The 14,039-nt window shown below is 40.3% G+C and overlaps 1 protein-coding gene across 1 annotated transcript in view; it reads left to right on the top strand.

Annotated features, from left to right (window-relative positions):
- Positions 1–1,732: 1,732 nt before the first annotated feature.
- Positions 1,733–14,039, top strand: part of DDX43 (DEAD-box helicase 43) — an 18,658-nt gene continuing 6,351 nt past the window's right edge. Inside the window, exons 1-10 of the mRNA XM_021693625.1 lie at positions 1,733–1,982; positions 4,230–4,285; positions 5,920–6,049; positions 7,216–7,347; positions 8,480–8,561; positions 9,718–9,874; positions 10,310–10,428; positions 11,064–11,174; positions 11,771–11,912; positions 12,708–12,808. Of these exons, the coding sequence (XP_021549300.1) occupies positions 1,733–1,982; positions 4,230–4,285; positions 5,920–6,049; positions 7,216–7,347; positions 8,480–8,561; positions 9,718–9,874; positions 10,310–10,428; positions 11,064–11,174; positions 11,771–11,912; positions 12,708–12,808 (1,280 nt within the window). The remainder of the gene's footprint in view (positions 1,983–4,229; positions 4,286–5,919; positions 6,050–7,215; positions 7,348–8,479; positions 8,562–9,717; positions 9,875–10,309; positions 10,429–11,063; positions 11,175–11,770; positions 11,913–12,707; positions 12,809–14,039) is intronic.

Genomic DNA, 14,039 nt, shown 5'->3' with positions numbered 1-14,039 from the left:
CACAAACAGGGGGAGTGGGAGAGGGAGAGGCAGGCTTCCCGCAGAGCAGGGAGCCCGATGTGGGGCTCGATACCAGGACCCTGGGATCATGACCCGAGCTGAAGGCAGACGCTTAACGACTGAGCCACCCAGGCGCCCCTGGATAGTTATTTATTAAGTTATATCTTTGTTCTATGTACTTTCTGTATATATAATATATTTCACAATAAAAGTAGCTAAAATTAATAACATCTATGTTTAGGAATACTATGAAATACTATACAATCAATAAGAGTATAGGGTAAACAAAAAAAAAAAAGAAGATATACCAATTTTCTACAATCTCTTCCAGAAAATAGAAGATAAAGGAAAACTTCCTAACTCATTAACCCCATACCAAAACCAAAGACACTGCATAATTACAGACCTCTTTCTCATGGACCTAGGTGCAAAAATCCTCAACAGAATATTAGGATTAGATTAGATTGGACTAAAATAGAATAGATTGGATTAGAAATCTAATCCAACAAAATTCCTCTCTAAAGATCATTAATACTATCCATTTCAGATTAAGGATTAGAGAATGGATATTAAATACGAGACACATTTATGTTTTTATCTATATTCTGGGTGCTTTAATAGCACTGTAATCCTATTTCTCCAGAGATGATCACATTAAAAGTTACAGTTAATCCCATGTGAGTTAACCCATTCAACCTGTATGGACCAGGTTTAGTTACGTTTTTTTTCCTTCTTTTCATTCCTCAGCACAACATACTAGGTAACTTCTTTGATGGGTGAGTGAACTGAGATTTGTTTAGACAATTCAGAGATCCTCATCAAAGTAGGGGCACTCCTAGCTGGCTTACATCATTGAAATATTATGTCCAGCCACAGAGCCACCGTGCAATGATGGGAGTTCTTTAAGCATTTATTAAATTTATTTCATTAGCTCGAATACTACAGCAAACATTCAGGTCAAGTGTTGTGTGAAGCATTGAAGCAACATTTTTTAGCCCAGGGGTTTTTTAAGCTGTGGGTCATTTTATTTTGTGGATTACAACCAATATTTTAAAAAATGAATGTAGGTTTGGGCGCCTGGATGGCTCAGTTGGTTAAGCGACTGCCTTCGGCTCAGGTCATGATCCTGGAGTCACTGAATCGAGGCCCGCATCGGGCTCCCTGCTCGGCGGGGAGTCTGCTTCTCCCTCTGACCCTCCCCCCTCTCATGTGCTCTCTCTCAAATAAATAAAATCTTAAAAAAAAAATGAATGTAGGTTTAAGTATATCAAGTGCTGCTCTAATTGCAATAGTAAATGCAGTTTTGTCAACCTGCTGTTTCAAATTTTTTATGTATGTACTGGGTCATGTTGTAAAAGGGACTGATGTTTATGAGTCACTGAGATGGGGGGTATTTGGGGTGGGAGTTCAGTAGGGCAAAGGACAAAGAGACCGGGGAGTCCAACACCTAAAAAAGAACTTAAAGCCGGCGCATTGACTCGTTCAAGGAGCGCTCACACGATAAAGAGAGTGGATTGGTCAAACCGTAAGGGTCCCGCCCACAACGCCTCATCCACCAATGGATGTGCGGCCAGGGGGGGCGGGGCGGGGAAGGGGCGGGACGAGCCTCGCGCGGGCTCCTTAAGTAGCGGCTGCGTGGATGCCCTAGTAGAAGATTCTACGACGGCACCGTGGGGTGGTGCAGAGCCAGACGGGAGCGACGTCGGACGCGCCGGATCTTCCTCACGGAACCATGTCGAAGCAAGAAGGAGGCGCCAACGCCTCCTCATGGGTCGTTGCTTCCCGGCGAAACTCGGCGGTGTCCCGTGCTCCGGAAAGGAGGCCGACGGAGGACCCGAATCGAAGAGGTCAGGAGGCCGGTAGGGGCAGCAGAGGTGGCGGCTGGAGGAACCCCTCCGGCCTCCAGCAACCTGTGGCCGCTGGCCTCCGAGAACCGCCGCTTTGCTTTGGATTGAATAACGTGTGGGTCGGCGCTGTGATCGGTGAGTGAAAGAGGATGGGTGTGCTGGTCAGGGTCGGGGCGGAGAATGGGTGGGGCCAGGGGCGGGGCCTGGGCAAGGGCATCCACGCCCCACTCTCCTCGCCTCCAATCCGCTGCCACCTAATGAGATTCAGGACTTTACCTGTGATATTCTTAATACCTTCTGATGCCATAATTAGTCACTTAACACACCTTTTGCTATTTCGTGGAGACGATATTTTGGGAGAACAAACTTCGATTTAGGAAATCTTTGTGATGAAAGGTCAGGTCTTTTCACAGCTTACCCCAAATGAACACAAAGCAGTGCTGAGTACAATCTGTGTCTTTGAGCACCATTTAGAGCCATTAAAGAAGGTGTAGGATATTATAGGGTTGTTCAGAGCATTGACCATATCTTGCACTTAGTTTCTTTTATTGAATATAATTTTATCTGCTGAAAAACAGGATCTTTTTCTTAGTACATCTTGAGTCTTACAAATTCATTTTTGAAAAACATTTAGAAACCATAGGAATAGAGATTTGTCCCATTTGTGGCCATTTAAACTGAGGATAAATTCCAACATTTTACCTATTAGGAATGGGAGCTAAAATTTTGTTTACTCTTTTTTAAACCTATTTTGAAAAATGATGACCACGTTTTTTAAGGCAGCTGTTAAATAGAACATTAGCAGACTAATTGCTAGACCAGCTAGAGATTCACTGTTCCCTCAAGAAGGCTCAGGCTCGGGGCACCTGGGTGGCTCAGTTGGTTAAGCGACTGCCTTCGGCTCAGGTCATGATCCTGGAGTCCTGGGATCGAGTCCCACATCAGGCTCCCTGCTCAGTGGGCAGTCTGCTTCTCCCTCTGACCCTCCACCCTCCCATGCTCTCTCTATCTCATTCTCTCTCTTAAATAAATAAATAAATAAATAAAAATTTAAAAAAAAAAAAAAAAAAAGAAGGCTCAGGCTCAAAGATCTGAAGAGTGATGCTCCATAAGTGAAAGCCACTAGGTTTGCTCTAAAAACCACACTCTCAACACTTAATTCAGCACCTGTGACAGTGCAGGCCCTGTGCTAGAGAGCACCCACTTAATGTTGGTCTGGAACCACTTTTCTTCCTTAGTGTGGTAAAAAAAATAAAAATTTAAGCATTATTAATTTTAGGTGTGCAGTGTGAGTACAGTACTGTTAACTATAAGAACAATGTTGTGTGACAGATCTCTAGAATGTTTTCATTTTGCATGACTGAAACTACCCGTTAAACAATTCCCCATTTCCCCCTTTCCCCATCCCTGGCAAATAGCATTCTACTTTGTTTCTATGTTTGATTACGTTAGACCCTCAAAGAAGGTCATGCCCTATTTGCTTGTGAGTGGCTTATTTCATTTAGCATAACGTCCTCAAGGTTCATTCATGTTGCAAATGATAGACTTTCCTTTTTAAGGCTGAAATCTTCTCTAGCATATTTATACCATGTGTCTTCGTCCAATCATCTGTTGGTAGACATTTAGGTTGGTTCCACCTCATGACTATTGTGAATAATGCTGTAATGAACGTGGGAGTATAGATGGCTCTTTGAGATAGTGGTTTTGTTTCCTTTGGATATATATCCATAAGCGGAATTGCTAAATCATATGGTAGTTGTATTTTTAGTGTTTTGGGGAACCTCCGTGCCTGCACCAATTTACATACCCACCAAGAGTGTACAAGGCTTCCCTTTTCACATTCTCACCAACACTTATTCCATATATTTTTTTAAGATTATTCATCTATTTGAGAGTGAGAGCAGAGTGAGAGAGTGTGTATGGGGGGGGAGGGGCAGAGGGAGAAGCAGACTCCCCACTGAGTAGGGAGCCAGACAAAGGGGGGCTCAATCCCAGGACCCTGAGATCATGACCTAAGCCTGAAGGCAGGCACTTAACTGACTGAGCCACCCAGGTGCCCTGCCCCTCTTTGTATTTTTTCTTTTTTTTTTTTTTTTAAGATTTTATTTATTTATTTGACAGAGAGAGACACAGCGAGAGAGGGAACACAAGCAGGGGGAGGGGGAGAGGGAGAAGCAGGCTTCCCGCAGAGCAGGGAGCCCGATGCGGGGCTCGATCCCAGGACCCTGAGATCATGACCTGAGCCGAAGGCAGACGCTTAACGACTGAGCCACCCAGGCGCCCCCCCTCTTTGTATTTTCGATAGCCATTCTACTAAGTATGAAGCAATACCCAGTTGTGATTTTGATTACAACTTTTAAAAATTTTTATTTTTAAAAATAGGTCGTGGAGGGTCAAAAATAAAAGACATCCAAATTACAACAAACACGAAAATACAGGTAAGTGGTCTGCGATCTTAAATCCTCAAAGAGCATAGTTCGTTTCTAACTCTAATTTCTGTTTAGCTGTTAACATACTGTGGTAATTTAGAGAAGTCGCCAAAGCTCTTCAGACTGCTATTTTCCAGGAATGGTTACATGCTGTGGTCCATTCCAGGTCTAGGTTTTGTGACTCCTGGAGGTAAAAATCTTTATAGAGATAATCTCCACTGACAAATGAGATCTTTGGGGGAATATTCATCATGCGCTTCCCGACTCTCATCCCTCAAACCTTAACCTACTCCTGTGTTCCCAAGTCTCAGCAGCAACATCATTCACCCAGTACCCAAGCCAGAAGTCTCAGATTACTTCTCCTTCTCCTGCAACCAGTCCGTCACTGAGTCCTTTCTATTTCCTGTATTTCTTAAGGAGAATCACATCATTTGGGAGTGTTCTCCCCTAACTGTCCACTCTGCTTCCAGTCTTACCCCCTCTAACCATTCTGTATTATGACCAGGGCAATAGTTCTAAAACACAAATTTTGTTCATAATTTGTTTTCTTTTCCTGCATAAAAATCTTTCATAATATCTCAGGCTCTTAAGAAGTTCAGACTTCTTAGCATGGTCCACTTGATCTGGCTCCTTTTCCTTCACTCCCTCCCCGAACTCCTCTTGAATGTCAGCAGCTGGACTCCTGCCACACTCCCTCTTATTTTAGCTGATAGAACTCCTGTTCATAAGGGAGGTCTAAGACCTCCTGCATCCCCATTCTATGTAGGTCTCTCTTTTCCATATTCTCAGCATCCGTTCCAGCCTCATTTAAGAACTTCTACAGAGTTGTCTGTAAACAGTGCAAATGGCAAGCTTTGAATCACCAGCCCAAGACAGCACTTGGTGTAGCAGTTTCTAGTTTTTATTGAATCAATGTGGGTATCTGAGATTATGTACATTGAAAGATGTGACTTGTAGATTCTGTCCTCCAAATGTCGTCTCAGCCTTGTTGTAAGTTGCTTCCATTACCATATACATGGTGGAAGTAGAGCATCCCCTCAAGTTAAAAGTTCATGTAAGTAACCTGACAGCGCAATCAGCCGTTATTTATATAGCACATAGATTAAGCCCTACAGTTGTGTAAGATTTGCCAAAGTACTGTTTTACGGTTAAGAGGTCAGATTAATGCCTTGATCTTCTAAAACTAGTTGCTGAATTTATTCCCTAGTGGTCACGGTAGTTTTTATTTTTATTTTTTTAATTTTTTTAAGATTTTGAGAAAGTGAGGGAAAGGGTGAGGGAGAGTCTGAAGCCGACTCCACACTGAGCACAGAGCCTGGCGTGGGGCTCGATCCCACAACGGTGACATCATGACCTGAGCTGAAACTGAGAGTTGGGACGTTTAACTGACGGAGCCACCCAGGTGCCCCTGTCATGGTAGTTTTTAAATGTAGATTGTCCTGCTCCTTTTCATCCAACCAGGGGGTGAATCTCAGGATAAATTTGTTGAATGTAGAATGCCCTCAAAAATTAGAACTTAAGACACTGATTGATAGCAATACTATATTTACTTTAAATTTTTATAGTGTTTGAAGTTGAGTGATTTTTGGAGGGGGGGCATGGTAAGGGGACTTCAGTCTCACCTATTTTTCCCCTGCATCTAGATAATAAAAGGTCACTCAGAAGAAGCGGAGGTCAGAATCTTTGGCAACAAGGTGATGCAGGCGAAGGCCAAAACAGTGATAGATAATCTTGTTAAAAAACAAGAAAATTACAATTCAAAACTCAAAACTGGTAAGTAATTTTTGCTTACTACAGCAATTTGAAAAATTGCATTCAGTGTTATAAGGCATTATAGTTGATGCTTTTCCTGACAACAGAGCTTCAGATTGCCATCATTAAGTCTTGTCTGTTAGGGGTTTTTTTTCTTTGAAATCCCAAAATACTGTTTCCTCAAATTAAAAATGCTTAATTTCTGTGATTAAGCCTAGCAGTTTCACTTTTAGGCACAAATAGGTGAAAAAAAAAAAACTTTTAATACACTCACTATTAATGATAGAAGGATTAGTCCTGGCCTTCTGATTTTATGGTCTTCTCCCCTGGAATGTGACTGACTTTGAAAACTGTCTAATTATTTGGTATTTAAATAATCTCTGGGGTACCTGGCTTGCTCAGTCAGAGCATGAGATTCTTGATCTTCCCCAGGTCATGAGTTCAAGCCCCAGGCTGGGCATAGTTTACTTTTTAAAAATCTCAGATTTAGGGGCACCTGCGTGGCTCAGTTGTTAAGCATCTGCCCTTGGCTCAGGTCATGATCCGAGGGTCCTGGGATTGAGCCCCGTGTCGGGCTTCCTGCTCCGCGGAGAGCCTGCTTCCCTCTCTCCCACTCCCCCTGCTTGTGTTTCCTCTCTCGCTGTGTCTCTCTCTGTCAGATAAATAAAATCTTTAAAAAATAAAATAAATAAACCTACCCTTTAAAAAAATCTTAGTTTTAATTAAAACAACAAACCCAAAACTCAGACCTGCTTGGACTAGAGAAAAAGCCATTATTGAGGCATTTCCAGAAGCAATGTGGAAGTAAAAACAGCATGTGGGTTCAGATGGCAGCATTACCTCTTAGTGTTTCTTGGGAAAGGAACTCTAGGAAGCCTTTAAGACTCTTCATCTGTTAACCTGGGGTGACATCTGCCTCACAGGATTATTGTAAAGATTAACATGTGATTTATTAGCAAACACTAGGCTCATTATTTTCCTTCTCTTCAATAAATGTATTTCCATCTCCTAAATCTGGTAACTGACAAACCATGACTAGTATTGTCGTAGCATTGTAGTACTAAAACCCACATTTTCTATTTTAAGCATTATTGTCTCTTTTAAACACAAAAGAATAAAGTGGTTTGGGGGAAATTTGTACAATTAGGATTTGTTTTGAAACTAATTCTGAAAAAATATTTTAACAGATATTATTGCATTCCAACCTTCTGTTGGAAGAGATGTAAAGACAGATAGTAATGTTACAGAGAATCAGCCATTGATTGATTGGGATCAAATTCGAGAAGATGCTTTGAAGTGGGGGAAAAAAAAGTGGGAAGGTTAGTGCTATATTCTAACATTTACATGTGGTATTGATGTACCTCTTGAGGTGTCTTTTAACCTCTTGAGTTTTTTATTCTTTAAAATGTTGTCTTATTTCTAGTAATGAAATCGATTAGAAAAATGATAGTAAAATATGTGCTGCAATTAGTCTCTAGGGCAAGATTTGTTTCTATGTTGTCTGTGCTGTAATCTATGCTATAAGTGGGAAATTAAAATATACTTATATTTTGTCTTATTTGAGGTAACTCACAGCAGGAGTTTAATAAAATTGAAAGAAAATCGAGCATAAGGGGAAAACGAAGACAATAAACATGCCAACCATAAGTGGTTTAACATTATTGGCTATGGTTGAGCAAAAATTGATCCTGGAGTGTCCTGGCTGATAGGGGCAAAATAAAAAGGGAAAACCATTTAATAAGAAAGAAATATGTAGTTGAGAAGAGCGGGGTTTTTTCATTTGCTTTAATTTTAAATGAGAGTCTCACCTGGAATTATTGTGGAGTGTAATGTTTCATGTCACATTCACTAATTTTCAGGGTAAATTCAGGTGCTAATTCTGGCTATCAAAGTGAGGCAGCAATACATTTATTAAAACAGTGACAGATATTAACAATGATTAATTCAGTGGTCATTCTATCTGCATGTTGTTACCAGTGCCACCTTGACAGTACATGTAGTGGGGAGATTTGGAATGGGGGGCCAGAAAAAGGATTTAAGTTTGGAGGAAGTATGCTAGGCATGTAAGAAAACAAAGTAGTCTCAGGAAGTGGAATAAGAAATATTCTATTCCTAAACAGAAATGGGATGGACCTTCAAAGAAAAGAAAAAATCAGTCTACCGTGTTTGAGAGATTCATCAGTTGGGATGATTGTAAAGCATACTTTTCTTTTATATTAAACTTAAATTATTAAGGGTCTCTTTCTTGGGTAAAAAATGTACTCAAAAGGCAAACCAAAACAGGAGATCTCTTAGACACTAGCATAAGCCTGACTGGCAAAGAACAACTATCTAAAACTGTAAGGTGAATTTAATAAATACTTTAGTTTGATTTCTGTTACTTTGAATAAGTTTCAATGAAATGTAAATTCTGATAATTTATCAAAGTTTTAATTTTCATCTTTGTCCCAGATTTACCACCAATTAAGAAAAACCTTTACGTGGAGTCAGAAACAACAAGTTCAATGTCACAAGTGCAAGTAGACATTTGGAGGTGGGTAGTTTTATTGCTTTAAGTATTTGTATAGTTGTTACTCATTAGGGAAACATTCAAAGTGATTGCATTTGAAGACTACACCTCTGGTATTCACATGAACTTGGTTGCATCCTACATGATATTTTAGAGCATTGCTATCCAATAAGCCTTTCTGCAAAGATGGAAAAAGGGCAATATTTGTGTCTAATAGAGTAGTCACTATCTATATATAGCTATTGAATACTCAAAATATGGCTAGTATAATCGAGGAACTAAGTTTCCCATTTAAAATTTAAAAAAATAAAATAAAATTTTAAGACTCATGTGGTTAGTGCCTGCTGTATTGGACAGCACTTTTAGAATTCTACAACTGTTAAATCATAAGTTGATTTGATGCATTTCTTATTCTTCAGTGCTTACTATCTGGAATTAAAGGTCCTAACAGCAACATTTTTTTTTCTATTGAAGTCAGTTATAAAACTAAGTATGGTAAAAAAAAAAAGTATGGTATAGCAGAAAGAACAGTTATGCTAGGGTTGGGGTGGGGCTCAGACTTTGGATAAGCAACTAATGATCGCCTGTCATATGAGAATAATTCCCATTTGGCGGGATTGTTGAGGATAAGTTAAGAAAATATGTATGGAACATTGTAGAGCTTTGTGTCAGCCAAGTCTGATTTGAATCATGAAGTGTGTGATTTTCAGGCTCTATTCTTCACATTTCCATGAGATTTCATTGGCCCATTCATACAATGTAACTTTTTCCGTTTCTGATAACTATTCTTTTTTTTTTTTTTTAAGATTTTATTTATTTATTTTGACAGAGAGATAGACAGAAGAGCACAAGCAGAGGGAGTGGCAGAGGGAGAGGGAGAAGCAGGCTCTGCACTGAGCAGGGAACCCGATGTGGGACTCGATCCCAGGACCCTGAGATCATGACCTGAGCCGAAGGCAGATGCTTAACCATCTGAGCCACCCAGGCGCCCTCTGATAACTATTCTGATTAAAAAAAAAAAGATGGGCTCACTTCTATTTCTTTATTACATTTTACTGTAGATTTACAGTTACAGTTGTAGTTGGATTTCTTGATATGATGAATTAATGCTGGCAAAAATTTCTGGCTTAGGGAATAAAGTGACCAAAGCCGCTAAGATTTATTCTATTTTTCCTTAAAGGAAGGAAAATTATAATATAATGTGTGATGACTTGAAAGAAGGGGAGAAGCGTCGTATACCCAATCCTACTTGTAAATTTGAGGATGCTTTTCAGTGTTATCCTGAGGTTATGGAAAACATTAAAAAGGCAGGCTTTCAAAAGCCAACACCGATCCAGGTATGCTTGTTTGCTTTCTTGCTTTTTTTTTTCTTTAATTCCAATATTTTATTGACAGTTTTTCTCCCCAAACAGTATCTGATTTTTTTAAAAGATTTTATTGAGAGAGTACAAGTGTGGGGGTTTGGGGGTGGGGAGGGCAGAGGGAGAAGCGGGAAGCCCACCATGGGCCTGCATCCCAGGACCCCAGGATCATGACCCGAGCCCAAGTCAGACCCTTCACTGACCCACGCAGGCGCCACAAGATCTGATTATTAGAAGTTAAATCACCAGGGAGGAACTCTCCCTTGTGAGCACTCCCCTAGAGCCCCCCCGTTCCACCAGTGTCTAGCACTCAAAATGTGTTTGTTGAAAGAAGTTTGGGCTTAGGAGAGGAGGGGGCGTTTGACTAAAAGATGCAGCTTTTAATTTTAATGTTAATCTTTTCTTTTTTAGTCGCAGTCATGGCCGATAGTTTTACAGGGTGTAGATCTTATAGGAGTAGCCCAAACTGGAACCGGGAAAACACTGTCCTACTTAATGCCTGGATTTATACACTTGGATTCACAGCCTGTGTAAGAATTTCTACAGCTGGGTTCTCTTTATAGGGGGTTAATAGATATGGATACCAAAAATGCAAATTTCTTTTTTTTTTGGTCTGTTGCATTGGTCAAAAAATAATGCCAAGCCTCAGGGAAACGCACTTGTACCATGCTGGTGAGAGTATAAATTGTCAAAGCATTTTTAGGAAGCAATAGGTAGTCTTTTTTAAAGATTTTATTTATTTGACAGAGAGAGACACAGTGAGAGAGAACACAAGCAGGGGGAGTGGCAGAGGGAGAAGCAGGCTTCCCGCGGAGCAGGGAGCCCGATGCGGGGCTCGATCCCAGGACCCTGGGACCATGACCTGAGCCGAAGGCTAAGCCGACTGAGCCCCCCAGGCACCCCACAATAGATAGCCTTAATAGTGAATACTGGAAATGTTTGAATTATCACGCCCATTACAATTGTGTGAGAGAATGTTGGCCGTGTTAAATGAAAAGGCTGGTATCGGCCCTTGGGATTTTTTTGTGTGTAACGTTCTTCAGTATTTTTCTGTGTTTTGTGGTGAATGCGTGTTACTTTTCACATTCATTGCTACAAATTCTGAAAGCACTGAATGAATATGCTATGTATCTGAGTCAGGTACTTTAATATTTTCTCTCTAAAGAATTAGAGGAAAAAGGAGTGGACCCGGCATGTTAGTCCTCACACCTACACGCGAGTTAGCACTTCAAGTGGAAGCTGAATGTTCCAAGTATTCATATAAAGGCCTCAAAAGGTAAGTCATTTCTTTGTCCATTCTTTTTTTTTTTAAAGATTTTATTTATTCATTTGAGAGAGAATGAGATAGAGAGAGCATGAGAGGGGGAGGGTCAGAGGGAGAAGCAGACTCCCTGCTGAGCAGGGAGCCCGATGCGGGACTCGATCCCGGGACTCCAGGATCATGACCTGAGCCGAAGGCAGTCGCTTAACCAACTGAGCCACCCAGGCGCCCTTCTTTGTCCATTCTTGCAGCAGCTATTTAATAAGTCAGTTTTATACATTCTCCCCATTATTTTTCACATACGTAGGGAATCTGAATGGCTTAGCATGGGTCAGGCATTACTCCAGTCCAAATCAATGGTAGCCAGGGCAGTGAGGTCAAGTAACAGTGATGCAAATATGGCTCTTTATAGGACACATCACTGTGGGTTGACGGGTGTGGATAGTTCTTAGAATGGAGCAAATACTACCCAGAAGGTATCTGATACTTTCTGAATTACATACTTTTTACTCTTATTATTTTATACCCAAAATACTTTGGTTGGTTGGGATTTTGCGTTGTGATGGGACATTTCCTTGCCTGAACATGAACCTCTCTTTTTTTTTTTTAAGTGTGTGTATATATGGCGGTGGAGATAGAAATGGACAAATACAAGATCTGAAGAAAGGAGTAGATATTATTATTGCAACTCCTGGAAGACTGAATGATCTACAAATGAATAACTTTGTTAACCTCAGAAATGTAACCTACTTGGTAATCATGGAGTAAGGGTTTGGGATACTAGGAGGAAGAACTGAACTCTTATTAAGTTCTTTTTTATTTTTAAGTAATCTCTGCACCCAACGTGGGTTTTCAAACTTACAACCCTGACATCAAGTGTCACATGCTCTGACTGAGCCCAGCTGGGCACTCCAGAACTGAATTCTTATTAAAATAGTCCTTTAGAATGGTTGTCCATTTTATAATGTTTTCAAATCCTAGGGTATTTTACATTCCCTCTAGTATGTTAAAATAAGGATTTTAAGAATTCTATTTTAATGTTTTTTATAAATGTTGGAGAATATAGAGAAGTATAAAAGATTAAAATCCATGTGGTTTGTTTTTGGTTTTTTTTTTAACTTTTATTTTTTTAAAGATTTATTTACTTTAGAGAGCACATGCAAGCAGGGGGAGGGGAGGGGCCGAGGGAGACGATCTCAAGAAGACTCCCACACTGAGCCTAGAGCCTATCGTGGGGCTCAGTCCCACAGCTCCAAGATCATGAGCTGAGCCAAAATCAAGAGTCAGATGCTCACACAACTGAGCCACCCAGGCACCCCTCCACGTGGATATTTTAGACACTTAGTTTTTCATTAGATCAATCTAGAAACTGTTAGCCAAGTTAAAAAATCAAGTCAGTCTGTTACAACTCTAGATCACTTTGTCCTGAAGAAACGAAAATAGTGGCTTAAATAGGGGAAATGAGAAAAAAGTTACCTTACCATAGTATTAGGTTCATAAAGAGCGTACTTCCCATATCTAATGTAGCCACTATCATTTCTGATGCAGGTTTTAGATGAAGCCGACAAGATGCTAGATATGGGATTTGAACCCCAGATAATGAAGATTTTATTAGATGTGCGCCCGGACAGGCAGACTATTATGACAAGGTAGGTGTATGCCTAACTGCTAGTTTGTAAAATAGAAATCAGTGGACTGGACTCCACCTTTTTTTTATTTCCCCAGAGGATTTTAGAGCATTACCTGAAGGTATCTTGAGATCCTCAGGTGAAAGACATGTCATCACTTAGTATAGCAACTCGGTGTAATTGTAACTGATTATTGGGTTTCCTAAGTTACAGATAGAGATTTTTTTTTTTTGTAACAGATTTTTTAAAAAAGATTTATTTGCCAGAGAGAGAGTGAGCAAGAGAGTACAAGCAGGGGGAGCTGCAGAGGGAGAGGGAGAAGCAGGCTCCAGCTGAGCAGGGAGCCCGATGCAGGGCTCAAACCCAAGACCTTGGGATCATGCCCTGAGCTGAAGGCTTAACCGCTTAACTGACTGAGCCACCCAGGCACCCCACAGAGATTTCTATACAAACTTAAGGGGGACCTCTCCCTCGAGGGGAGATTGTGTTTCCTAGTGGTGGCCTCACATTTGAATGATCACCTGCCCTTAGAGATAAACCTTTGATGACTGAGTACCTTTTTGCCCAAGATAAAACTGAGAAACAATGATTGTTATTTAAATGCAGAGTGATCTATAGACTATTATCTCCTGGGCTTATATATCCTACATGTCATTAATATAAAAAAGAGTAGTATATAATTGGGGAAATAACATTAAATTTCCTCATTTGTTTTCTATTTAATACCACCCTCATTTGTTTTTTTACTAATCTTTCCATTATTGTAATTACTGTAAAAGTGTAAAGGTAGGTGATTACTTTCATAATATATATGGATGAAGAAACACTTTCATCAGTACACTTAATATGCCTTTATTTCACATAAGCATTTGATTTTTTGCCTGCTGACAATGCTGACCAAAAATACTAGGGATTTTTTTGGTTTTTCTTTTATGAAGGCCAAGAAAAAACTAATCTAACCCTTGAATTCATTTTAGATTAGAATTTAGGTTAGAATTTAAGGTATAGATCTCCTTCACCTTTGGTTTATAAACCTGTTTTGTTTTTGTTGTTGTATTTTTTTTTTTTAAAGATTTTATTTATTTATTTGAGAGAGAGAGAGAGAGAGAGAGAGAGAAACAGCATGAGAGGGGATAGGGCCAGAGGGAGAAGCAGGCTCCCCGCTGAGCCGGGAGCCCGACGTGGGACTCGATCCCAGGACTCCGGGATCATGACCTGAGCCGAAGGCAGTCGCTTGACCAACTGAGCCACC

This window comes from Neomonachus schauinslandi, chromosome 8, assembly GCF_002201575.2.
Source record: "Neomonachus schauinslandi chromosome 8, ASM220157v2, whole genome shotgun sequence".
NCBI classification, from domain to species: domain Eukaryota; kingdom Metazoa; phylum Chordata; class Mammalia; order Carnivora; family Phocidae; genus Neomonachus; species Neomonachus schauinslandi.
Note: the sequence above shows the minus strand (reverse complement) of the source record. Positions and strands in the feature narration are given on the sequence as shown.